The sequence below is a fragment of the Siphateles boraxobius genome, unplaced genomic scaffold (genome assembly GCF_051911475.1).
Source record: "Siphateles boraxobius isolate OS27281-9 unplaced genomic scaffold, OSU_SipBor_1 43, whole genome shotgun sequence".
NCBI lineage: Eukaryota > Metazoa > Chordata > Actinopteri > Cypriniformes > Leuciscidae > Siphateles > Siphateles boraxobius.
In genome coordinates, this window is record NW_027509064.1 from 4,339,919 (window position 1) to 4,365,112 (window position 25,194).

General features: G+C 37.8%; 1 protein-coding gene across 2 annotated transcripts in view; it reads right to left on the reverse strand.

The window, feature by feature from the left end:
• The window catches only part of zdhhc18b (zDHHC palmitoyltransferase 18b), a 28,884-nt gene extending 3,969 nt beyond the window's left edge, over window positions 1–24,915 (reverse strand). For both annotated transcript variants that reach the window (XM_077200127.1, XM_077200128.1), the window contains exons 1-8: window positions 24,315–24,915; window positions 22,115–22,275; window positions 7,398–7,553; window positions 5,235–5,372; window positions 4,209–4,260; window positions 3,297–3,399; window positions 1,035–1,147; window positions 807–903 (exon numbers count right to left, since the gene is read on the reverse strand). In XM_077200127.1, coding sequence (XP_077056242.1) covers window positions 807–903; window positions 1,035–1,147; window positions 3,297–3,399; window positions 4,209–4,260; window positions 5,235–5,372; window positions 7,398–7,553; window positions 22,115–22,275; window positions 24,315–24,550 — 1,056 coding nt within the window. In that variant the 5' untranslated portion in view covers window positions 24,551–24,915. The remainder of the gene's footprint in view (window positions 1–806; window positions 904–1,034; window positions 1,148–3,296; window positions 3,400–4,208; window positions 4,261–5,234; window positions 5,373–7,397; window positions 7,554–22,114; window positions 22,276–24,314) is intronic.
• Between the last annotated feature and the right edge of the window lie 279 nt (window positions 24,916–25,194).

Sequence of the window (25,194 nt, forward strand, 5' to 3'; positions counted from 1 at the left end):
TGTTTGTTTGATTAAATAAAATAACCTAAATTATACAAACAACTTAAATAGCCCAAGTTGTTTGTATATGCTCAGATTACAATAAAAACAACTTCAGTTACACAAACCCTAATAAATAAAGGGAAAATAAACAACATTTTATGACAGTTGTTTATACTGTTTGTTTTATCTGATGTTTTTTCAAGAGCACGATTGTGCTATTCACAGATGTGCAAGATTATGACATGCAAAGGACTTTGAACCTTCAAATAAAGGGCTTTAAAAACAAACACCACCATCACATGAAACTACAGCGTCTTTCCTGCTTACTAACTCAGAATTCTGCCTAATGTTACAGGAAGACAGAAGTTTCGTTTCCTCTTTCTGTAAATGTGCAACATGAAGCATGTCAGCTACACCCATTCCTTTGTAAATCATCTACACTCCGACCCACTGAGATCTACGAAGGAGCTAAATCATAGAGAACATGTATTTCCCTTTCAAACTCAAAGTAAACACAAATCTCATCTATCTGACTTTGACCAAGGCAACACAGCCGTAACAGCTCTACTCAACACCAAACAAATCTGAGACAGCCGCACCTGGTGGTAGCCCAGTGACCCGAGCGCCGTCTGACATCTAAATGAAGGGTACGGCCCATGCCAAAACGCATTAAACAACACAGCAAGAAGGGGGGATGCTCGGTTTGGAACAGACACAAGTAGTCAGGAGGTCGAGTGGTTCTTTATGGAGATGGCAGGTTGCTGTAGGGTTACGACCGGGGGTGGAGGAGGAGGAGGTCGGCCTGAGGTGACTGCACGTCCTACCATGTTTATGTCGTTTTTAGCAGCTGGAAGTTCGGTTTCCACCGGACTGGTCTGGACGGAGTCATCGGAGGGCACACAACCTCGCCTGTCAATCAAACTGACAAGACAAGAGAGGAAAAATGGGAATCACAATAAAGCCACAGTAATAAATACAGGCTTCAACTGTCCCATTTCAGCCTGCCATGACAAATACGCTCAACTTCACCTACTGATCTACAAACGTCTCACCTGGGCGGCATGGGTCCACAGAGCACAGAACAGCAGTTTTTGGTCATACTGTTGTAGCTGTAAGGATTTCCAACGTCCTCGTTTCCACTTTTCCCTGACCAGGAACCTTTAATCTGTAATATGGAAGGAAAAAATACAGCTACACTTAAAAAGTACTTATTCTAAGATTTATGTATTTGAACTGGTTTTCTTCAATTTCCAATTAATTTTGATTATACAGGTTTAACACAAACTGTGTTTGTAATTAGAGATGCACCGATTGATCAGCTGGTGACGGTAATTGGCCGATTTTCACGTGATCGGCCACCGACCGGTCAGTCTGACATATTCCAATTTTATGCGGGGCAAATGCACTCTGGCGCCGCATGATTAACATCGCGCAACATCAATATCACACGTGCACACGGAACGGAAACCTCGTGAATTACAGCCGTTTCAGCGTGAACAGCGCGTATTTTTTTCAGCGTGCATGTTTTTAATCAATGAGTGCATTCGCAGGAGCGTGGCGTGAGCGTCAAGCAGGAGTAGCGCGTGATCAGCGCTGAAGCGGGGGTTTCGGCACAGAGTCTATTTTTGCTGCACTGTTCACGCTAAATTAAAGTGAAAGCACACTTTTGATGGACAAAATAAATGATTTCACACAAAAATTGCCCAAAATTCACAGAATTTGCATGTCTGTTGTGTTTTAACAAGAACTGGAGTAGGCTATGTCAGAAAAGAAAATGAATTTTCTTTTTGAAATGAACAAATTTTTTTAGTTGGATATTGGATGTGAAAAGAAGGAAATGTTTCTTCCATAACACTGCACTTTAGATATGTGTGATTTTCCCACAATTATATATAATAAAGTTATTTATATATGTCTATTTTATAGCGATTACTGTTCAAAAAATGTTCTATGCAAAATGTAAAATGTTCTACTAAAGAAAAGAGAGAAAATGAATATTTGTGTGTTCTGTAAAGTTGTTAGAAAAAACGAAATTGGAATAGGCTAAAATCGGTATCGGCGGGTCAAACTCAATGAAAATTCAGAAATTGGAATCGGCCTAAAAAATTGTAATCGGTGCATCTCTATTTTTAATGCCTATTTGTCAGCCATGCAAAAAATAAATAAAAAAACATGTACGATTTCTCTAATAGCACTAAGTAACTAAATTGTTTTTTTAAAAAACAGTTTATATATTTATCAATAATATTCACCATTCAACTTTTCAAACTGGATGACCACAAATACAGTGGTTTAGGCCAAACGGAGGGGAAAATCATAATGGCCGTTCTGTCAGTTCTGCCCAACTCCATGAACCAAAACGCCAGTAAGCAAGCTGTTGCCATAATGTGTTGCATTTTTACCATAATGGTGTTCTAAGAGTAGACAAAGTACGATACAATTTCCAGTGATAAACCTACCCTTAAAGTCCCCCTGTGGTGAAAATCAAGCAATGTTGTTTATGTGTCTACATGTTGTTTTTAATATGAATTTGCACATGGTTTGTCTTAAAGCATAAGTCAACACCATTGCGGAGAATTTTCTCCTTAAAACTGCAGTGAACCAAAGAGTCTCAAAAACGCGGTTTGAAATCGCTGGTGTTTCTGACATCACAAACTACCTCGTAATCAATCAGGTCAATGAGTGGATCTCTGAGCTGGTGTGAGTGAGTGGAGGCGGGGCTAATTTGCTTATTCCTAGAACCACGTATCCTAAATGAGGCAAGGGTGTGAAGTTAAATACAAGCTATATTTTAAGGCATGTTTATTTTTTAAGGAAAAAACTTAAATATGTAATTTTGGTGATAAAAAATTAGTTTTAAGGGATAACATTATTGACCATGGGGACTCTACCCTCTGTCGACCTTGGTCAGGGATACAAAAAATGTGGAAATAAGCTGTAGCTTTCACAAAAGCCCTAGATGTAGAGATTACAATATATTAACTATTAACTAATAGTTTGTTAATGATTTGCAAGTACTTTAAATTTGAATACTCATTATAAAGTGTTACCAAAGACTTTTGCTGACAAAAAAAAAAAAAATGAATGTGAATATCTTGTTCCAAGAAACATGGAGAGAGTAATCATCATTCATTTTTCATTTACTACAGACACTGTAACAATATGATGCAGGTAGAAAATAGGTGAGGTTACACTTTAAGTTAAGGTCAAAATATATTTTGAGTGTATTATAGATAAAAAACAGCTTTATTTCAGAATAAATTACCCCTGAAATTAAAAATACATCTCTTAGGCTATGAAAGAAAAACACTCACATCCTCATTGGTAGTAAGATTTGCAGCCACCAGGTATGTATGGAAACCTGAGAGGCCCAAAATGGACCATACAGAAAAGAAGCAAACCACTAACTCAAGAGCAGTGGACAGACGTCAAGGAAGGCTCCAGAATTTGAACAAATAAAGAAATACAAATTAACACAATACAGGAATATTCTGGGTTAATGACAGCTTGATCAACATCATCGGTGGCTATAACTTTGAGTAGTCACTCAAGCAGGGCATTTGCACTTATAATGGAAGCCTATGGGGACAAGTGTAGCAAAGTACAAAGCCCCCCACATGACTAGGGAGGGAAATTAAATTTTGATTGGGAAATTTTCAGTTGAACTGTGGCCACAATAGAACTAAATAAAAAAAGAGGGGACAGATTTGTACAATCTGGTCACAATTTACATAAATCAGGGAATGAATTCGTAAAACATGGCCATGGTTTACCTAAAACAAAGGGAACAAATAAATTAGTCTTGGGAACTATTTTACTAAAATGAAAGAACAAATTAATACAACATGGCGGCAAATTAAGTCGTGGAAACGAATTCTTGATTTGTAGCCAAGATATCTGTATATGTGATATTTTAGGCACTGTGAACAATCACACTCAAATTCAAACCGCAGAAAAAGTGTCCAATGTAAAAGTTTTTTACTACCACACAGATATCAAAGCACTGTATTTTAACATTTATTCCAGTGCAATGTCTTGCCTCATAGATTTACATTGTAAGTGCATTACTACAGATTTGATTTTGAGGGACAAGTTGAAACTATTTTTGTCTCAGATCCTGTTCGTTAAGCTTCACTTATATTAACCAAAAACATTCCTTTATTGGAATAAAATATTTTAATTTGAAGATAAACATCTAAAATCAGACATCAAAAATGAAAGGATATCTGGCAGGACTCGATTGGAGAGCAAAAACCAACCCATTTCCTCCTTGTGACCCTATAAAAGAGAACATTAGTCAATAAAAGCTTATCTCAGATCATAAACCATTTAAGCCCAATAAGAGATAAACATAATACTAATAATAATAATAATAGTAATAATAACAACAACAGCTTAAATTTATATAAAGCCTTTCACGAAACCTAAGGACGCTTTACACACAACTGTAGAGACAGAAGAATAAAAGTCACATGGCCTTTGGGAACTGTGATTGACTTTACAAATGCAGCATAGTGCAACCAAACTAAATCTTTAAAAAGAGCTTATGTAATAACACTACCAGTGAAATACACTTTATTTTAAGGTGTCCTTGTTAACTATACATTTAAGCACATTTAAGCAGAGTAATATTAACTATTGTACTACTTACAATAGGGTTATGTTTAGGAGTAGGGTTTGGTTTAGTAGCATGTAATTTTGCATAATTTACTGTTATTACTATAGTAAGTATATGTAACTTGTAACAAAGACACTGTAAATAAAAAATAAAAAATGGAAATTAGTGCTCATCAAGGCTGTATGTATTTGATCAAAAATACAGTAAAACAGTAATATTGTGAAATATTATAATTTAAAATAAGATAGTTTTCCATTTTTATATATTTTAAAATGTAATTTATTTCTGTGATGGCTAAGCTGAATTTTCAGCATCATTACTTCAGTCTTCAGTGTCACATGATCCTTCAGAAACCATTCTAATATGATTAGCTGATCAACATACATTTCTTATTATCATCAATGTTCCAAACAGTCATATTTTAATGGAAACTGTGATTCATTCATGCATGTGGATGTGTAAAATAAAAGTATTAGAAAGAAATACCTAGTCTGGTTACAAATTTGTTTACACAAGAGAAAATGATCTGCTATCACAGAACGAATGTTTCAATTCACACACGACTCACTGTTACATATATTTGCTCAAGCTCAAAGACAGAAACTATTGGCAAGTTAAATGATATGACACATACTTAGAGCCAGGTGTGTGGTTACACAACCGAAGATGAAGGCCGTGAGGAAAGCGAGCGAGACGACAAAGGTGTAAAAGAAGCGGTAGTTTCGTTTTCCCACACAGTTGCCGACCCAAGGGCAATGATGATCGAAGCGCTCTATCAAAGACATAAGACAGCAGGGCATCACAAGGTTCTTGATTTATTACAGCAGTAAATAAAAAGTCTGCTGGCTTAAGAACAAAGGAGAACTTGAGAGATTGAACCAAAATACAAACTGGTTCAAACCGGCTTGCAAAAATCTATCACTATTAATAACACTGCTACATCTGAGAAAAATAACATCCCACATGGATTTACAAGCAGAATAGTGTGAAACTACAAACAGAATAATATATTGTCATTTAATACTGAATGTTACTAGATTACATTTTATGAAGATTATGAGTGGTGTTTGTCAGAAAAACAAGGGGAACTGATTACATTTTGGAATTGATTTGTGTTTAACAGCTGAATTCCTAGTGAAAAACTACATTACCCATGATTCTGCAAAGAAAAAAAGATAATGGTGTGGCGAGTAAATTGCGATAAAATTACACTTTAGTGCCCATCCACTCCTATAAAGCTCTGCAAATTACGTAATAGATCATGTCTTGCCGAGGCTCTTAAACTACTTAAGTATTTAAGCAGTCATACATATGCACATTTTGCAACTAATTTAAAATGTTGTTTCTATATACATAATACACATTTCTGCATAGTTTTTAATTGAATTTACATTTGCAATGCTTCATGGGATTGTAGCTCCCTCATTAAAACAGTTAAGTACACAGTATTGTACCTTTGTCTTTTTGTCCGATTTTTAAACATTTGGTTAGTTTGGTTCATCGCTTATAACAATTTAACAAATAATTCCTATTGCAGACATGAATGGGGAAAAATAAATATAATTACTTGATAAATAAAAATGTTAATTGCGATCTTTAAGATAAAAATTGTGAGTGGGATAAAGAAAAAAAAGGGTTTGTTGTGCTTGTTTGCAGGGCTGCACAATTTGGTAAAAATTGAGATTATATCTCAATATGGCTATAAAATAATAAAAATAATACATTAAAATAAAAGTTACTATACTAAAATTTAAATAAAAATTACTAAAAAACAATAAATATTGGTATTGATATATTTTACTGTAAAAAATGTATTTAAGAAAAATAAATAATACTTCATTTCCAAACCTTAAACCAACAAACCCTATTTTGATAGAAAACCTCCGGGAGCTTAAATCTTCTCTTTTGTTGAGAAGTGCTTCTCGTCACAAGTATGGGAAAATATTTGGGCCATGTTAAAGCGACCCAAACTTTTGGAGTTTTTGTGGAGCAGCATTTACTGTGAAACAAGCCTTTATGAGACTATAAAAACACAGGAGGATCATGAGCTGCTCACGTTTAATTGAACAAAGTGTTGCTCTTCCTCTGAAACATGCTAGTGTTGTCAAAAGTACCTACTTCGGAGCCAAGTCGGTAATTAAATTAAAAAAATGTGACGCTTTGAAACATCCTCTGATTGGCCATTGTGTTCACACGCTCATCGGAAATGTCTGTGTGTACCCGTGTAAGCGTTCAGTGAAGAGCGTCATTGATGTATATTTACAACGTGTTTTTGTAAATGTATGTATATTTACAAGCGCTGATCATTGTAGCCAATCACAGACATATTTGATGAGCATGTGAGTAAAATGGGGAATCAGAGGTGTTTACGATTGTGCTCAACAGCGCTCAAAGTGTCACATTTTTAACATTTCATAGCCGTTGAAATGTAATAATCAAACTAAGCCATATCGCGATTTCGGTTTTATTTCGATTAATAGTGCAGCCTTACATGGTCTTGTTGCACTATGACGTTGCCATGACAACAAACTGCCATGGTGTTCTAGGTGATATGTGGGTGACCTGCTTTCTAGAGCAGTGGCACTTGCATTGCTAATGTCATGGGATTAATGCGGCTTTAAATAGAAGCATTTGACAAATGCATAAAGGTAAATGTAAACTTCTAACATGAAGTATAAGCAATAGTAAAATGACTACCAAACGTCACTAATAAATAAAAAAAACAGCCCCGGATTTGTTGGCCCAAGCTAAATAAAGCTGGATCTCACTGTTCTCTGCCATACATCTCAACACTCACCCACACAGTTGTCACACAGGCTGCAGTGGGAGGTGCGCGGTGGGCGGAAGATCTTGCAGGTGAAGCAGTACTTGAGTTTAACCACCTGCTGATTGATGATGACCTCCTTAGTGCGTGGAGGGGGGCGGTAGGATGAAGATGAGCCTGTTGGGTTGTCTGAGAGAGAGAGAGAAACATGTGGCAGGAAGGAATTTCGATAATAAAAGTTAAAGAAAACAACAAAACTATGCAGTTAGGATCATTCTGATTCTGAAAAGCTCTTATTGAACAGAGTTTATAATAAGTGTCTCTAAACAGCTAAGACTTCCTGTTTATTGAGTCAACTAGACGAACAGAATAAGGTTAAAGGTGTTAAGAACAAAAAACAAGAAAAAAATATTCTAAAAGCAACATAATACTGCTTTTGTTGTAAGCTTGGAGAAAAAAAAACTCCATTGTGTAATCAATATATTAATACATTATTTTAACTGTGCTATTTTCACTGCTTCACATGCAAAAAAAAAAAACACATTAATAACAATAGCAAAACAGCAATCAAAAAAACTCTGCTTCAGAGAAAAAGACTTTTTGCGTTTGTCGTTGTATTCCGTTGTATAAGTAAAAGCAATGAATGCACACGGTCCTATTCGGTTCAACTTTCATACTGTCCAAACTAATTTGGACGCTTATTTTATTGACTGGATAATATTTTCCCATCCAATTAATCTAACCAGAGGCACACAATCATGCTTACACTAAAATTTGATTCAACATGTAAATGAAACAATGGAAAATTCAACGTTTAAATGAATGTGATCACCTCAATAAACTGTAAACTACACTAACAAAAGATACGGAATTTGTTTTTGCATTCCACTGTGCTGCATTTTCATTGTTTTTCCTATATTAATTTGCGCTTGACAGAAGTCATTGACCAATCTTGGATCTTTTCCTGTGTCTAGAGCAAGACACATGGCTTTCTAAAAACAAGGTCTCAAATTAAAAGATGTTGGAAGAATTGCATCAGTAGACAGGGTTTTTTTTTATTCCACTGACCGGGGTTTAACATTTTTGAATTTAAAAACCTGAGCTGCAATGATGTGAGACGTGAGAACAAGAGTTAAAGACGTCAGTCTAGTGAGTGTTAACATGGAAAACAACAGAAAAGCAGTGAAGTTTAATGCTAGCTTAAAAACATGATGCATGGAAGTGAAGAAAAAAAAAACACCAAGTCTAGAGATGACATTTTTTTACTAATATTTTTTACAAATACCACATTAGCAACAGTCAACGACATCAGTCTAACGCATTAACATAGAAAAACCAAAATCCAAAATTTTCTGTTTCCTATTCAGTCACTCACATCATAACCTATAACATATACAGTATTTGATCCTCGAACTTGACTTAATTTCTGCCACTTGGATGTCAATTCGGATTTAAATTCAGCACAGCATTACTGTTGAAAATGAAATTACATTTTGCAAATGGTAAATTTACAGGTCAGAAATAAATGGTTCAAAGTTCAAAGATGTAAAAAACATTAATTATTACTCCCAACAAACAAACTAAGCCTTTTTTCCAGTTAAGGTCAGAAGGAAGAAGAAATGCAGGCTATAAATTTGAATTGGGAAAAAAAACTAAACGCTATTACAGGTCAGAAAGTGATCCATCATGCAATGTTCCATTTCTCAGTTACTCACAAACAGTTCAAACTGAACAGCTTGAACAGAGCAGAAATTAAATTTTATTATTAATAAAACTAATACCCAGAGACTGTTTCAGTTCTCTTACTGGCAGGTTATCTGTTTGGAGGACAATAATAGATGAATCGGCGAAAGCCGAGTACAAATCAGCATGAAGTTTTAACATCTACTCTCGTGTAATGGAAATCATGAAGATCTGGATACGTCCAGTGACTGCGGTGAATAGTGCTGCTGGCAACAAGGGAAAGACCTTGTGACAGCCTGGAGAGACAGCTGACAGGAGGAAAGAGACCCCAATGGGGCTGGTAAGGGTTAGCTACCCTTGTCGGCAGTATCCAGCTCTGTGTTTACAGGATGCTGGAGACACCCGCCCAAGGCTTCTGAAAAATTAAAGAGGAAAATACCCCTAGAGTCTGCGAGAGCAGGGGCGGAAGATGACTCAATGGTGGACAACATGGTTAACGACTTTGGAATGGAAACGGATATGAGTATAGAGAGTACTTCACAAAAGACTAGTTCAGGTTCTGCAGTTAGCAAAGCCATTGAACTCCAAGCTTGTGTCTGTGGCTGGAGCAAGGCGACAACGGTCAGGGGTTTGAAGATTCATCAAGGGAAAATGAAATGCTTGAGGGAGAAGGGACAAGGGCCTCGCATTGATCAGTACTTCTTACGAAGTCAGTCAAGTCAGTCGAATGAAATCCAGCGACAGGAAGCAAACCACAGTTCGCAGGATATCAGCACCCCTGTCATAGAGGAGAGGAGGGTTTGCACAGTTAGTGATGAACACATTGATTCTTGTGAACCCGGTCAGACTAACCAGCATAAGAGAGAAAAGAACCTCAACGGGCATAGGCCTGGAGTTAGATGGCCAAGAGCTTGTGAGAAAACTGCATGGGACACGGTAAACACAGATCTATGCTTTGCATTAGAAAGATTAACTGGTACAGTTGAAAAGAAGCTGGATAAATTTGGGGACATCATTTACGCATATGGAAGTGAGAGGTTTGGTGTGGAAAAAGGAAGGAAAAAGTACAAACTACTCCTGGATTGTCTAGACGGCAGCAGAAAATTGAAGGGTTAGTTAGAGAAAGGAGACAGCTGAGGAAGCAATGGAAAAGAGCGGAACAAAGTCAGAAGGAGGGACTCAATCTCTTACAAAGGGCCATAAAAGATAAGCTTGCAACATTACGCAGAGCTGAGCGCCTACGGAAACGCTACAAAAAGAAGGAGCGTGCGAGGGCTAATTTCTATAAAGATCCATTCAAATTCGCAAAGAAGTTATTCACCAGTGAGAAGAATGGCACTCTAAAAGCATCTAGGGTTGAGCTAGAGAGATATTTGGAGGAAACACATACAGATGCAAAAAGGCATAAGCCTATGTCTATTCCGTCAGACATCCCACCTGTCAATCCACCAGAATACCAAATGGAGGTCTGTGCACCTAAGTGAAAAGAGATAGAGCAGGTTGTGAGAAAGGCAAGGGCTTCATCATCTCCAGGGCCTAATGGAGTTCCGTACAGAGTGTACAAGAGTGCTTCAGGAGTTCTACGAATTCTGTGGAAATTGATAAAAGTGGCTTGGGAAAAGCAGGTTGTACCTAGAGCATGGCGCAGAGCAGGGGGAGTCTTTATACCCAAAGAAAAAGATGCTACAAGCATCAGTCAGTTTCGCCCTATTTCACTATTAAACGTCGAAGGAAAGATTTTCTTCAGCATTATTGCTCAGAGATTGTCAACCTACCTATTAAAGAATGGCTTCATTGACACTTCAGTTCAAAAAGCGGGCATTCCAGGATTCTCAGGATGCTTAGAACACATCAGTGTTATCTGGCAACGAATTCAATCAGCTAAAAAGGAGAGGAAGGAGCTCCACGTGACATTCCTGGATTTGGCTAATGCATATGGTTCAGTGCCACATGAGCTTCTTTGGGCATCATTTGATTTTTTCAGGGTACCGATGTCGATAACAAATTTAGTGAAAGCCTATTTTGGAGATTTGCAATTTAGTTTCTCAACTCCAGAATTCAGCACTACATGGCAATGCTTAGAGGTTGGAATAATGGCAGGATGCACCATTTCTCCACTGGCTTTTACCATGGCAATGGAAGTAATCATTAGGGCATCAAAATGGGTAGTAGGAGGAGAGCGCTTGGCTTCTGGGAAGCGACTACCACCAATCAGAGCATACATGGATGACATGACAACCATGACTACAACGGTAGCCTGCACTAATCGGTTATTGGGGAAGTTAACAGATAATATTGAATGGGCACGAATGCAATTTAAGCCCTCTAAATCAAGGAGCATCTCCATAATTAAAGGCAAGGTAGTAGATAAAACATTCTTCATTAATGGTGAGGCAATACCAACAGTTTCTCAGAAGCCAGTGAAGAGTCTAGGGAGATGGTACGATGGGGATCTAAAGTGGGGACACAGTTCGAGTGGGAGAAGTTAGACGACAAGCAGTGGAAGGGTTGAAGAGCATAAACAGCTGTGCTCTACCAGGCAAACTGAAACTCTGGTGTTTTCAGTTTGGTCTACTGCCAAGGTTGCTGTGGCCACTGACTGTGTATGAGGTTTCTTTGACAACAGTGGATAAGCTGGAAGCGTTAATAAGTTCATACATCAGGAAATGGTTGGGAGTTCCACGCTGCCTCAGCAGAGTGGGACTTTATAGTAAAGGAGTATTGCAGCTGCCAGTCTCTGCTTTAACCGAGGAGTTTAAGTGTGCCAAGGTCAGACTGGAAATGACTTTAGCAGAATCACGCGACAAATGTGTAAGGGAGACAGCCCCTGTGGTAAAAACTGGTAGAAAGTGGTCAGCAAAGAAATCTGTAGTAGAGGCAAAGGCTGACCTTCAAATTGGGGATATCGTGGGACAGGTACAGCATGGAAGAGGGGGTTTTGGGCTCAGTTTAGCTCCTCCTAAATGGCACAAGGCAGGCCCAGCCCAAAGGAGGAAGCTGGTAGTCAACGAGGTGCGAAAGCAGGAGGAGAGGATGAGATATATAAAGGCCATTTCCCAGGCCAAGCAGGGAGAGTGGATGAGATGGGAGAGTGTGGAACAACGCAAAATGGGCTGGCAAGACCTTTGGTCAATAGAAGAGAGTAGGATCAGTTTCCTTATTAGGTCAACATATGATGTTCTCCCATCACCGCAGAACCTAAACCTCTGGGTAGGAGAGGATCCATCTTGTCCTTTGTGTTCATCATCTGCCACATTAAGGCACATTTTGACAGGATGTAAGGTGGCTCTTAGCCAGGGTCGGTTTACTTGGCGCCATGACCAAGTATTGCGATGTTTGGCTTTAGCATTGGAAGGCAAGCGTAGTATGACCAATAAATTGCCGCCTGTTCTAGCAAAACATTACACGCAGAAGACAATATTCCTCCGCCCAGACGAGCAACCACCAAGAAAAGGTGCTAACACCAATTCTCGCCCAGGACAACTGGAAGCTGCTAGGGACTGGAAGATGCTGGTTGATCTTGATCAACGGCTTATTTTTCCACCTGAGATTGCCACCACTAACCTACGACCAGATATTGTTTTGTGGTCTGGATCAGCACGCATTGTTCAACTGATAGAGTTAACAGTGCCATGGGAGGATGCGGTAGATGAGGCATATGAGAGGAAGAAACTGCGGTATGCTCATCTGGCCACTGAAGCAGAACAGCGAGGATGGAGAGTCCAGGTTTATCCAGTGGAAGTGGGTTGTCGTGGTTTTGTGGCACACTCTACAACCCGGTTCCTCAGAGACGTCGGATTCAGTGGCCAAGAGTTGCGTTGTACAGTAAAGAACTTATCTGAAGCAGCAGAAAGGAGCAGCAACTGGCTGTGGTTGAGACGGAAAGATTCTAGCTGGCTGTGTACAGGCCGCCATGCTACGGTTTCGTAGAATTCTTGAAAACTTGAAAGGTCTGTTGGTTTATTTGTATAGGTTGTATAGTATTTACAGTCATTAATTTCCTGTGTATATTGCGTGAATGACGGGTGGTTGGGCAGATATTGTGTTTTGCGGTAGGTGGTATGCCATACGGAACCGTTGCCACTGAAACTGCATATTAACGCACCAGTGGGGCTCGACAGCCTTAGTCAAACGGGTTGGCGCGTATGGTTGGGTTGCGGTGAGATTGTGGTTAGGTCTCAGCAGCAACTGTTGGTTTATTTGTATAGGTTGTATAGTATTCACAGTCATTACGTTCCTGTGTATATTGCGTGGATGACGGGTGGTTGGGCAGATATTGTGTTTTGTGGTAGGTGGTATGCCATACGGAACCGTTGCAACTGAAACTGCATATTAACGCACCAGTGGGGCTCGACAGCCTTAGTCAAACGGGTTGGCGCGTATGGTTGGGTTGCGGAGAGATTGTGAGATTGTGGTTAGGTCTCAGCAGCAAGAGGGAAGTAGAGGTCAGTAAGCTGGGCTGAGTTGAGTGGGGGACGGAGGGGGTGACTCTGGGACGCCAGAGTCACTGTCGAGCCCTCTTGAGGTGTCGTGGGCTAGTCGACGAAACACTGAGGACGGAAGGTGCCCACTTGAAGACCCTAGAGATGTTCCCTACTCCGCTCAATCCAGAGGGTTGTTATGGGGGGACCGCACTGTGGTTGCAGCCGTTGTGTGTGCTGACGCACAATACACTGTATTAACACCAGACAGAAAATTCACGTCACCAGATGGAAAGAATGGATGGAGAAGCATAGGTTACTGTAAAGCTATGTCTTAGTTGGTGATTATCTTGGCGAAAGCCGAGTACAAATCAGCATGAAGTTTTAACATCTACTCTCGTGTAATGGAAATCATGGATGAATAAGGTCACATTTCATTGCAACAATCAGACAAGAGTGTGCTACCACTGAGCGGCAGAAGATATTTCAAGGCCTGTGGGGAGTGTGTGTTCCAGATGACAATCATCCTGTCATGTGACAGTCATCACGTCAGTGTCATCCTCTGTAATTAGGGCAGAATGTCCTCTAATATTCTCAAACAAGGGTTTTATAGATTTGATTTTCCCAAATGTTTTAAGGCATATCACATTTGCAAAACTTCTACAAAGTTTTGTAGGCAAAGAAAGTCCATTGTCTTATTAATAATGCATGAAGCACCACTTAATCAGAGGTCAATATATCAAACTGCGCCCCTTTTATATTGATCACAGTTCAGGATTGTCCAGTTCAGGACAAGCACAAAACTAGTAAATAAATTATTTTATGTACAATTAAATAATATACAGTTTTATATATAAATTGGGTGTCTGTCAACTGAACTCATGTTTCGTCAGAGTTTCCTGTGTTGGCAGCTCCATAAGATAGCCTACACTGAAAGCGCTGTAGTTGCTGTACCCTACTATGCTAAAAAATATCAAGAGTTAAATACACAAATAACATTTAGATATCTTAAGCTTCTTTTTCTGAAAAAATAAAGCAGTAAATGATGTCATAAATACATGAGTCTGATTTTTGTTTTAATTCTCAGAAGCTATCGTACACAACGAATAAAAAAATAAAAAATTGAGGCTATAAATAAAGTAATTGTATGTATACAGTTCATTAATATGTAATGCAATTTTATTTAAAATAAATTAGGAAAATAAAGGTGATTTATTCCAAGAAGCTCTAAAAGAAATTTCAGAATCGTTAACTTAAGCTAACTGAAGGCATGCCGTCCGCACTCCTGTGTTGAAGGCTCGGTTGCTGTAGACCATTTAAAAATGTAAAATAGCTAAACAAATATCATGTTTAAGTTACAAATGCACTGGTATCTACGATTTTTATTGTTTTTAAAGATTTAGTATAAACTGGCATTATAAAGCAAATTAACACTATTCCGTTCTTTAATTTCGCTCTGGAACCTGGCTGAGCGAAAAAATATTTTTGCTAAAAACAAACTGAAATGAAAATTCGTTTTTATTATACCTTAATTTAACCAGGAGGTCCCATTGAGATTCAGAATCTCTTTTACAAGAGAGACTTGGCCAAGGTAGCAGCCAAATCACAACAAATACATACATAAAAAAACACCAAAATTACATTTTCATGATAAAAGACGTACAAAAAGAACACAATGAGACTCCTAAGAAAAACAAGAACATGTCTCCATCACAACACTCGTTACAGTAGTTTTAAATTCATTAATGGACATAAGGGTTTCTAACCTTAGCTCTTTTTGTAGATTATTCTACCCCCAAGGTGCTAAATAAGAGAAAGCAGTTCTTCCCAATTCGGTTGTAACTCGTGGCACGTTAAAAAGCAACCAATTTGATGAGCGTAGCTGATAGGTACCAGAGCAGACAGAGAGGAGCTTACAGAGGTACAGTGGAAGTTTGCCAAGTATAGCTTTATAAATAAAGATATACCAGTGCTGTTGTCTACGAATTTTAAGTGATGTCCAACCAACTAAATCATAAAGAATGCAGTGATGGGTAAGGGACTTTGTATTTGTTATGAATCGTAGTGATGCATGGTAAACTGAATCAACATGACGCAAGATGGAAGATGCAGCATGCATGTACAATATATCTCCATAATCAATTACAGACAGAAAAGTAGCTTCCACAAGTTTCTTCTTAGCACTAAAAGTAAAACAAGATTTGTTTCTAAAATAAACGCCGAGCTTGACTAAGTTTCTTGACTAAAACAGTAATGTTCATTGAAGGTGAGCTTATCATCTATCCATATCCCAAAGTACTTGTATGAATAAACTCTCTCAATTGATTTCCCATCTAAGGACAAGAGGCCACAGTTGTCAAGTAGCTGTGCTCGAGCTTTTGAGAAGACCATAAACTTTTTTTTGTGTGTATTTAAAACCAGTTTTAGACTCAGTAATGTGTTTTGCAATGCCTGAAATGCAGTCTGAAGTTCCTGCACTGTTACAGAAATGGTGGAAGCCTGGGTGTAGACCACTGTATCATCAGCGTATAAATGTAATTTGGCTTGAACATCTCTATCCAAATCATTTATAAAAATTGAAAACAAAATGGGTCCTAAGATTGATCCTTGAGGGACACATTTAGTTATCTCAAGAAAATCAGATTTATAACCTTCAGCATAAACACTGAGTACGATCTACAAAATAATTTTGAAACCATGCAACAGCCTTCTCACTTAAACCAACTGAACGTAGTTTAGTCAATAACAATCCATGATTAACTGAATCAAATGCCTTAGAAAGATCAATAAATAATGCAGCAGAGTGTTGCTTCTTATCTAAGGCCCCTATAATATCATTTGTCACTAAAGTAGCAGCAGTAATAGTGCTATGGCCACTTCTGAACCCTGACGGAAAATTATTTTAAATGTATTTGTCAGCTAAATACTGTTTTAACTGTACATTCAAAAATGATTCCAAGATCTTTGACAGAACAGAGAGTTTTGATATTGGGCGGTAATTATTCAATTCTGATGGGTCTCCACCTTTTATGTAAAGGGAGGACATAGGCTGCTTTCCAATTTTTGGGAATGGAGTTGGAAAGAAGACTCAAATTAAAAATATGCGCAATGGGCTCAGCAATAATATCAGCTGCCACTTTTTCACAAAAAGGGATCCAGATTATCTGTACCTGCTGACTTTTTGTGATCAATGTCTCTGAGGGCTTTATGAAGTTCTGACACTGCAATCGGTTTTAAATTTAATACATGATATTGACAGCCTACACATCCATCCACTCCCCATCCCGTTCTTCTGTGTGGGAGGTCTTCCCAGGGCAGTACTGCCGTGCCTAGCACACAAACTAAAAACAGGGCGCCCACTCTTTGGGCTGGATGGGGTGGCCGACCAGAGGTGAGGGGGCAGTGACCAAGGTGGCCGGGCCGAGGGCCTGATGATGACTACATTTTGCCCACGGAATTTCGCCAGGTAAAACTGACGGCACCCTTATACAACTTTACTTTTGAGTAATACTAATAGAGTATACTATTTTGAGTATAGTATATTGCAGGTTTTGATGTCTTATGATGCAGTCACATTAGATGAAATACACTATAGAGATCGCTAAGACATGTGACCAACTGGGCGGCAACGTCATCAGAACGCAAAGAATTATGGGTATGTTTGGCCCGTTTACATCGGTTTACATGGGCTGGCATAGCAGGCTAGTGTTCTGGCATGAAAAAATAAATAAAAATAGCGTGAAAAACAGAATATAATCCTACAAAATGCAGCGGGCTAAAGAAAACATTGTCGGACCATACCAGAAAACTGTCGTCCGTTCAAAAGTATGCTAAAGTTTTAAGCACCACACTCCTCGCTCCCTCTCATCTATCTGCATGAAATCGCAATTCATGTCAAGATTGCAATGCTGGAGTGTGTGCGTGTGTGTGTGTGTGTGTGTGTGTGTGTGTGTGTGTCTGTGTCTGTGTGTGTGTGTGTGTGTGTGTGTGTGTGTGTGTGTGTGTGTGTGTGTGTGTGTGTGTGTGTGTGTGTGTGTGTGTGTGTGTGTGTGTGCGCCCGCGAGAGAGAGAGGCGCGGGCGCGATCGAACTGTGTGTGTGTGTGTGTGTGAGAGAGAGAGAGAGAGAGAGAGAGAGAGAGAGGCGCGATCGAACAGTGGAAACATAAAACATACTCCCTCATTTTGTTCATAGAGGTTATCATTCAAACTGCAAAGTGTTTACTTATATTTGTGTAACTTACACTCGCAATAAAACACAACATTGTGCTTTTGTCACACTCTAAACCCTTGTCAAGCTGTAACATACAACCGTCACCCAACCAAACACACACAGTTTTAAAAGCAACATCCAACCCCATTTCAAAACAGTCTGTGGGTTACATCTTTTGGACATTAATCATATCGGATTGGTTTTCATTTATTTTCTTCAGAGCAGTTACATATTCTACATTGATTAAAAAAAATCAAATGTGTTTTTAATGGTAGTATAATTTTATACGAAAATCAATTATTTACCATTCAGATGAGAATAAAGTTAGGGTTCATTAAAATTAAGGAAAATAAATATATTGATCCGTTCTTAAAGGATAATTCAGGTATTTAGCACTTTGAGTCTATTTTCTAGTTTGTTTTGGATGAACTAAGTTTGAGAGGTGGGTATAGAATTTTGACGATGGGTCCTGTCTCGACTTTTTGAATCTTTTAGAATCGCCTCTGACCGCTTCAGAGTGAGTGTCTACGAGCATACACAAACATGTCCTTAAAACAACCCGTAGTGTTCGTTTTCAAAACTGTGCAAGAAGGACTATTGCAGTTTATGACACAGCAGGTAGATGGCATCTTGAATATTGCGTTCTTCCCTCCATGCAATCAAGTCTGGCGCCTTCTGTTTGTGCCGCGGATTCCCAAAATGCTTTGCGTTCACCACTGGTAATACGTCACGATGACGTCACATTAGCAATCTCTATTGACATTATCATGTCAAACGTGTAGCGAAGTATGAAGGTCACATAAAAGTCACTTTCACAGGGTATCTGCACACTTTTTAAAGTCAAATTTAAGGCTTTTTAAGACCTTTTTAAGACCTGAAGAAATCAAAATTAATACCGTACATTAGGGGTGCGCAATATTGACAAAAATATGTCTCAATATTTTCAAAGTTTTGTTCATAATTAGATGATATTTATTTATATTGTGTTTGTGTACTGGTACCATGGCTGGTTTAGGCCTGTTGTTGACAGCTGACTCAGGAAGATATATATATTTTTCATATTCTATGCAGTGGTCAGTTCACAGCAGTGAAAGAAATTATTTTTTTTTATTAAAGGACAATATTTGCAACCTTAAATTGAGTTCCAGGGGCATTTTCACCCATATATGGACTTTTTTTTTTTTACTTAGAGGTATGCATCACCTTTTATGTTAAATTCTAACATTCAAATTAAATTATATTAGAATAATAACACAATACCACTGTTACCAGTTAAATTAAATCATTAAATCAAAATCCATCTTTGCAGTGCAGAGGAGACACAGAAGTATCAGAACTGGCATTAATATATTTACACTCCATTTACAATTGCATAAATAAAGCTATGAGATATTCAATTCTTTAATTCTTAATTCAATATTCCAATATGAACTGATTTCTAATTTTAACATTTGAATTACAGGGTACTTTAAATGTGAAACTAAACCCGCCAGTAGGCGGCGGCAAGTTTCAGGGAGTCATTCATTTAACCGATTTGTTCAAACGGCTGATTCATTCAGGAAGTGCAAGTGATTGTTCATTGAATCGTTAAAATGATTCATTCAAAACGCGGATTTCAGTCAAGAAATCATCGCTGTCTTTTGCATTAAGACTCTGCTACGGTTTCATTTTGAAATTCTCGTCAACGAAATAAAGGGAAAACAAACAATATTGACAATATCGTTTATAAAATGTAACTCACAATGTTAATTAAAGTTAACTGTTATATAAAATAAATATCATATTTGCTATTGTGCACGGGAAAACAGCCCTCTTGCTGATGTAATATTGTAATGTTGTATGATGACAACATATGATAAAATACAAAAACTCTATACGTCTATTAGGGAAATTGCCTATAACTGCACTGACACATTACGCAGTGAAAGCAAGCATGAGAGACGATGCGATGTCAGCTCGCAATGCGCCCTCGTACATAGTTAACGTTACAATAAAACAATGATTACGATATCATAATAGACATAAAGAATGAACTTGCAATTGAACTGAAATTAACCAGCTTTCTTCTCCTCTCCTGCTGTTTCCATAGGGGCTGTTTCGCGTGCAGGGGACGTAATGCTGGCGCGAATGTGACGCGACATGTCACGTGAACAAGCAAATCCACAAAGAACGAATAATAAATAAAAAAGTACGCTAATTAGATAGTTTTAATTTGGAAAACATTTAGATACGTCTAAGTCAAATTTCCATCGAAAATTGAAGACCTTTCATAAGTAAAAATAAGACTTTTTAAGACTTTTTTTGGCCTTAAATTTTTAAAATCTAATTTAAGACTTTTTAAGGACCCGCGGTCGGACACCCTGCTTTCAAACTAAGCAGCTTTCTGTTGGTCAATGCGGTGAATGCATGAAACCAACTTGAACCTGATGGGAAATCTTTCACCCTCACACGAAATTCCTGATAGCGTGGATTCTTATTGAAATTACTTGATGTTGTCTGCAAAAATTTGCCAAACAACCAACGGTAAATGTGACCAAACGGGTGAGATAACTAACAATAACTCAATTTCTGTTCATAGTTTTCATTTACTTTATTAATTTGAAGACATTTTTATGAACAAAATAAAATGTTTTATCCCAATTTTATAGTTGAAATTTTAGAATAACATTATGACCGTCTCTTACTTACTATTAGCAATTAACTGTGTTTCGATCCAGAGCAGTTGTCATGTGTAGGTATGAAACCACTTCACAAACAGTATCTTTAACTAAACACCATAATTTTTGTTAAAATAATTCAAATGATCACAGAGGTACTCTGATAAAAGTGTATAGTTTGGATATAAACACTGATGTCAACAGTAACGATCAAAAGTAAATTACCTTTTGAAAGTAACATGACACTTCAAATAAAGATTGTATCAATAACATCGTTGCACCAGTAGGTGGCATTACTTAATAAAACGCATATGTCATTGAATCATTCAAGAGATTCATTCAAAAATGGTGATTCGTCCAGTTATGATACAAGAGGTGCATCTCATTCAGCTCCCTAGATCAGTAGTCAGGGCACTGATGAAGGAGTCAGCCACTTTAAGGGCAGTCTCAATCGCAAAATCCTTCCAGTACACTGAAACGATCACTCCCTAAAAAGTCCCACAATGCAGCGTAAAAACCAGGAGCATCGATGCTCACTTTGTTGCCTTAACGGAAGTTCTGAAGCATGAAACAAATCACGTTAGCCAACTCACTACACATAATGACAACACGTGACAGATGTTTTTTAAAATACAAACCACTATGTAATTATATTTCAGCAAAAACGTACGTTGCTAAAAAGGTAATGATCATAATCTAGCTAACAGTTATAATTTATTTACAGCTGAAATGTTGCACATGTATGTAACAAACAAAGTATTTATCATAGTGTACTTCAAATAACATGTCAGAAAGATATCAGTTCTGCTGTTATTCATAAATACAAGTAGTGTTGTTGCACAATGAAGACGTTGCCATGTCGCCAGAAATAATCAATGTCACAATGTGTAGAGAGGCAGGCTTCTTACTGTCCTTACCACTGCCCGAATTCGTGTACACGATGTACTGATTCGCAACCCTTATGAGTGAGTCATTGAATCATTCATTTAAACCAATTATTTTTAAATTATTTTTAAATGGACTACACTAATTATCATTGTGTCAGAACCTCTAGTAAACTACATTTTATTTTGTTCAGTTGTCCATTCAGAATCATGGTCTCAGTTTAAAAACGAAAAAACCAAAACATTATTCTCAATGTATCCACAATCAAGCAGCTCTGCTACGTAGTATGTATCCTGGTATATATATATATATATATAATAAATGCAAAATAATTTAAATAGATAACTGAACAACACTCGCTGAATTACACTGTGAATTAATATGAGTGTTGCAGACACTTTTTTTTTAATTATCATTGCATAGTGCAGGGGTTTACAAACTGGAGTGCTGAGACCCTCAGGGGGTTGCAAGGGAGTGCTAGTAGGTCCGTGGAAAGGTTTAGAGAAAAACAATGTATATAAAATTAATACTAATTAAAAAAATACATTTTTAAAAATAAATAAATTTATTAAAATAATACAATTAAAATAAATTCGTAAACAAAATAAACTAAATATTTTCTAAATTTATTTTACACATTTATAACAGCACAGCACAATAGAAATTGGGTCTTTAGACATGAAAATATATAACTGCCTTATAAATTTTAGAATGGGTGTCCCTTACACAAAGATGATCATATTTGGGGGGTATCTAAAAGATTTTTTTTTTTTTTAAATGGCATAGTGCACACATTAAGATTAAACTAAATATAGTATGTCATATACAGCCAAGCCTATACTCTATCCTTTCTGAACATAACCATGGACATGTGAAGATGTGTGCTCCCTCACCGATCTGTTTCTCAATGTCTGCGGCCTCCTCTGGTGTTGCCCGGGGCAGAATCCCCGGATCCGTGAAGCTGGTCTGGAAGAGAGAGATGACCACAAACATAAAAAGGACCCCTCCGATGGCCGGGATGCAGCTGGTGAGGTGCTTCACCAGGAACGGGCAGCTGTAACCACAGAACGGCTCAATTAGGAAAACATTGATTGCGGAACAAGGAAGCTTTAAAATATAGTGCTCCATTAAACGGTTCCATTCCCTGCAGCTCTGCGGATCCCAAATCCAATGTCTAATGCTAAACCAATACACTATAAAAAGAATGAGAGACAGCGGTGGTTGTGTAAGAGGACCCAAACAAAAACTGACGTCTAAAGTGTTGCAGTACATTGAAAATAAAGAACATAAACCTAATGTAATGAATATTTGATCTACAGAATCAAACTGAATCTCCACATAATGTGCTGTATCCACAAGGAATTGCTTTAAAATGAGGGGTATGATTAACACTGAAATTAAATGAGCCACTTTTAAGTAACCACACATCATTAATTAAGTCCCTAAAAGTGACCTCAGTACAAATATTGTCTCGAGAGAGAGACAGTACATTTCACATGCAGATTTATAGAACATTTTCTATTATTGTATAAATCAGAATAGGGAGGAAAGTTTGTTTTCAGTTTGTAGCAATCGTCTTGCTCACAAATGAAGCTATTGAACATTTCAAATATTATTGCCCTGGAAAAGAGACACATGTTTGACCAGTTGATATTTGCCATATGCACACTTTGCAAAGTATTATCAGGACCAATATCAAGTCTACTGAAATGGCACTATTTGGGTCTCTGAACTGCAACAGAAGAATTCACAGGTTAAATAAACTTATTTTAATAACAGACATTGTCATAATTAAGATATATGTGTAGTTAAACAATTAGACAATATATCTGTAACCATTTATATCACAAAACAAGCTTGTATTATTCAGAATTATTGTTATTAACAGTTCTTAAAATATGCATAGTGGCCATTATTTTGTATTGCTGTAGTTTAATGATCTAGTGATTATTATGAATAAAACTAATTTATAAACAGAAAATTTAAAACAATATGTAGCCTATAGATTAAAAAAAAACATTGAATGTTTTCCAATGCAGAGTCTTTGAGTGTGTGGCCGCTGTATTTTTACAATTTTCCATAATGAAGACTCTTTAACAGGGCACATTGTCACATAGTTTGTATAAATAATAATGACATTAAATAAAAATCGTTCCTGATAATTTTAAAAACATGCATAAAACCAATTATATTTTATTGTTGTAGTAAAATCATTTAGTTGTAATAAATTAAATAAATGAGGTACTGCATAAACAGGCACTTAAAAATAAAATCTATTCATTAAAAAAAACAATTCAATCAGATTCAGTCCAAACATTGTTACTGAAATGGGGCAAGTTGTCACATTGGAAACCTACAGTTTATTAACACTAATGACTTTTTTTAAATGAAATACTGATAAAATGTGACAACTCGGGCCAATCTGACATTTATGAAAAAATACGTGTGTCTTATGAACACAGTACAATCTTGCAGCCAAAAAATAAAAAAAAAACTTCATGACTCTAGCTTAAGGGATAGTTATTTTAAAATGTAATAAATTAAAAGGCAATTAATTATTGAGTCCTTAGTGTCACATGATCCTTCAGAAATCATTCTATATGCTGATCAAAAACATTTCTTCTCACTTCTTATTAGACTTCCCATTAGCCTAATGTTGCTTGATATTTGTATAGAAATCATTATTAATTTTATTAATGTTACCACTGACTTCCATTAAAAAGATATATATCTTATGCTCCACAGAACGACATGAGATTCTATTTTTAAGAGTGATCTATCATTTTAATGTGTCAGCGTAGCTTCATTTCACAAAGCATCCTAATTTAAGACTGCTTTGAAGCAGGTGTTTGAGACCAACATACAAAACCACTGGTAGAGTAAAAACAGACATTGATGTAATCGGACTTTTCTCTCCAAACCCCGACCCATTTGAGATGCGTCTATGACATCTTCACCCCGATATCATCTAGGCCCATTGCTATGTTCTTCATACTTTAATACAACACAGCAATAACGTTACTTGCTTAGATGTTTTATCAACAAGCCAGCTCAGTGACCATGCGGTCTAGCAGCCAAAGGCATCAGACTCACTCGAAGACGAAGAAGAGTCCGCTTGTGAGCAGGATGAGTCCCAGTGTGAGCGGCAACACGCCGCTCTGACGCGCCACGATGATGCGACCGTCACAGTAGAAGCGGTTCTTCCCGGGAAACACCTCCCATTTTTTCCGGGCTCGTTTGGGCTTGTGCTCGGGCAGAGGTCGCGGTGGAGGCGTCGGGGTCGCGAGTGCCTGAGGATCTATTTGCTGATATTCGCGGTTTTTCATCATTTACGGCGGTGAAATCGCGCTCAGTGTCCATCAAACATCAGCTGCTGCACGATACGAGCGGATAGATGTCGCTAATAGTGTCATTACACAAACACTGCACGCACACACGCCGACCGCGTCCCGCTTTATTGGCAAACAGATCGCGAAACGCGCGACGGATTCACCAGCATGTGACGTAACGCGATATGCAGCGGCGACGTCACAAACACGTCCGCTTGTTGAACGCACGCTTCACCTTCCGCTCCGGTTCCGCTTTCATTCTCATGTGAATGAGGGTCGGTATTTACATTTAGAGCACAATAATATATGATCTGCTGCACAGATTTATCCCGCCGCACCGATGATGTGGATGGCACGCAGGATGTGACGCCTACACTCCCCAAATGCTCTCCACATATCAGGCTGCGTAATGCTCATGGCATAATCTTTTGAAAGCTCTTTGAGTATTACACGTTGGTGTTTATGTTTTGAAAGCTCTTCGTGTTTTACACATTGATGGTGTTTATATTTTGGAAGCTCTTCGTGTATTACACATTCATGGTGTTTAGCGTGTACTAATTCTGCAAGAACACGTTTGTTGTGGCGATGAAAGCAGTGATAATACAGATTTAACTATCCATTTAAATTTTATTTAATAATGTTGA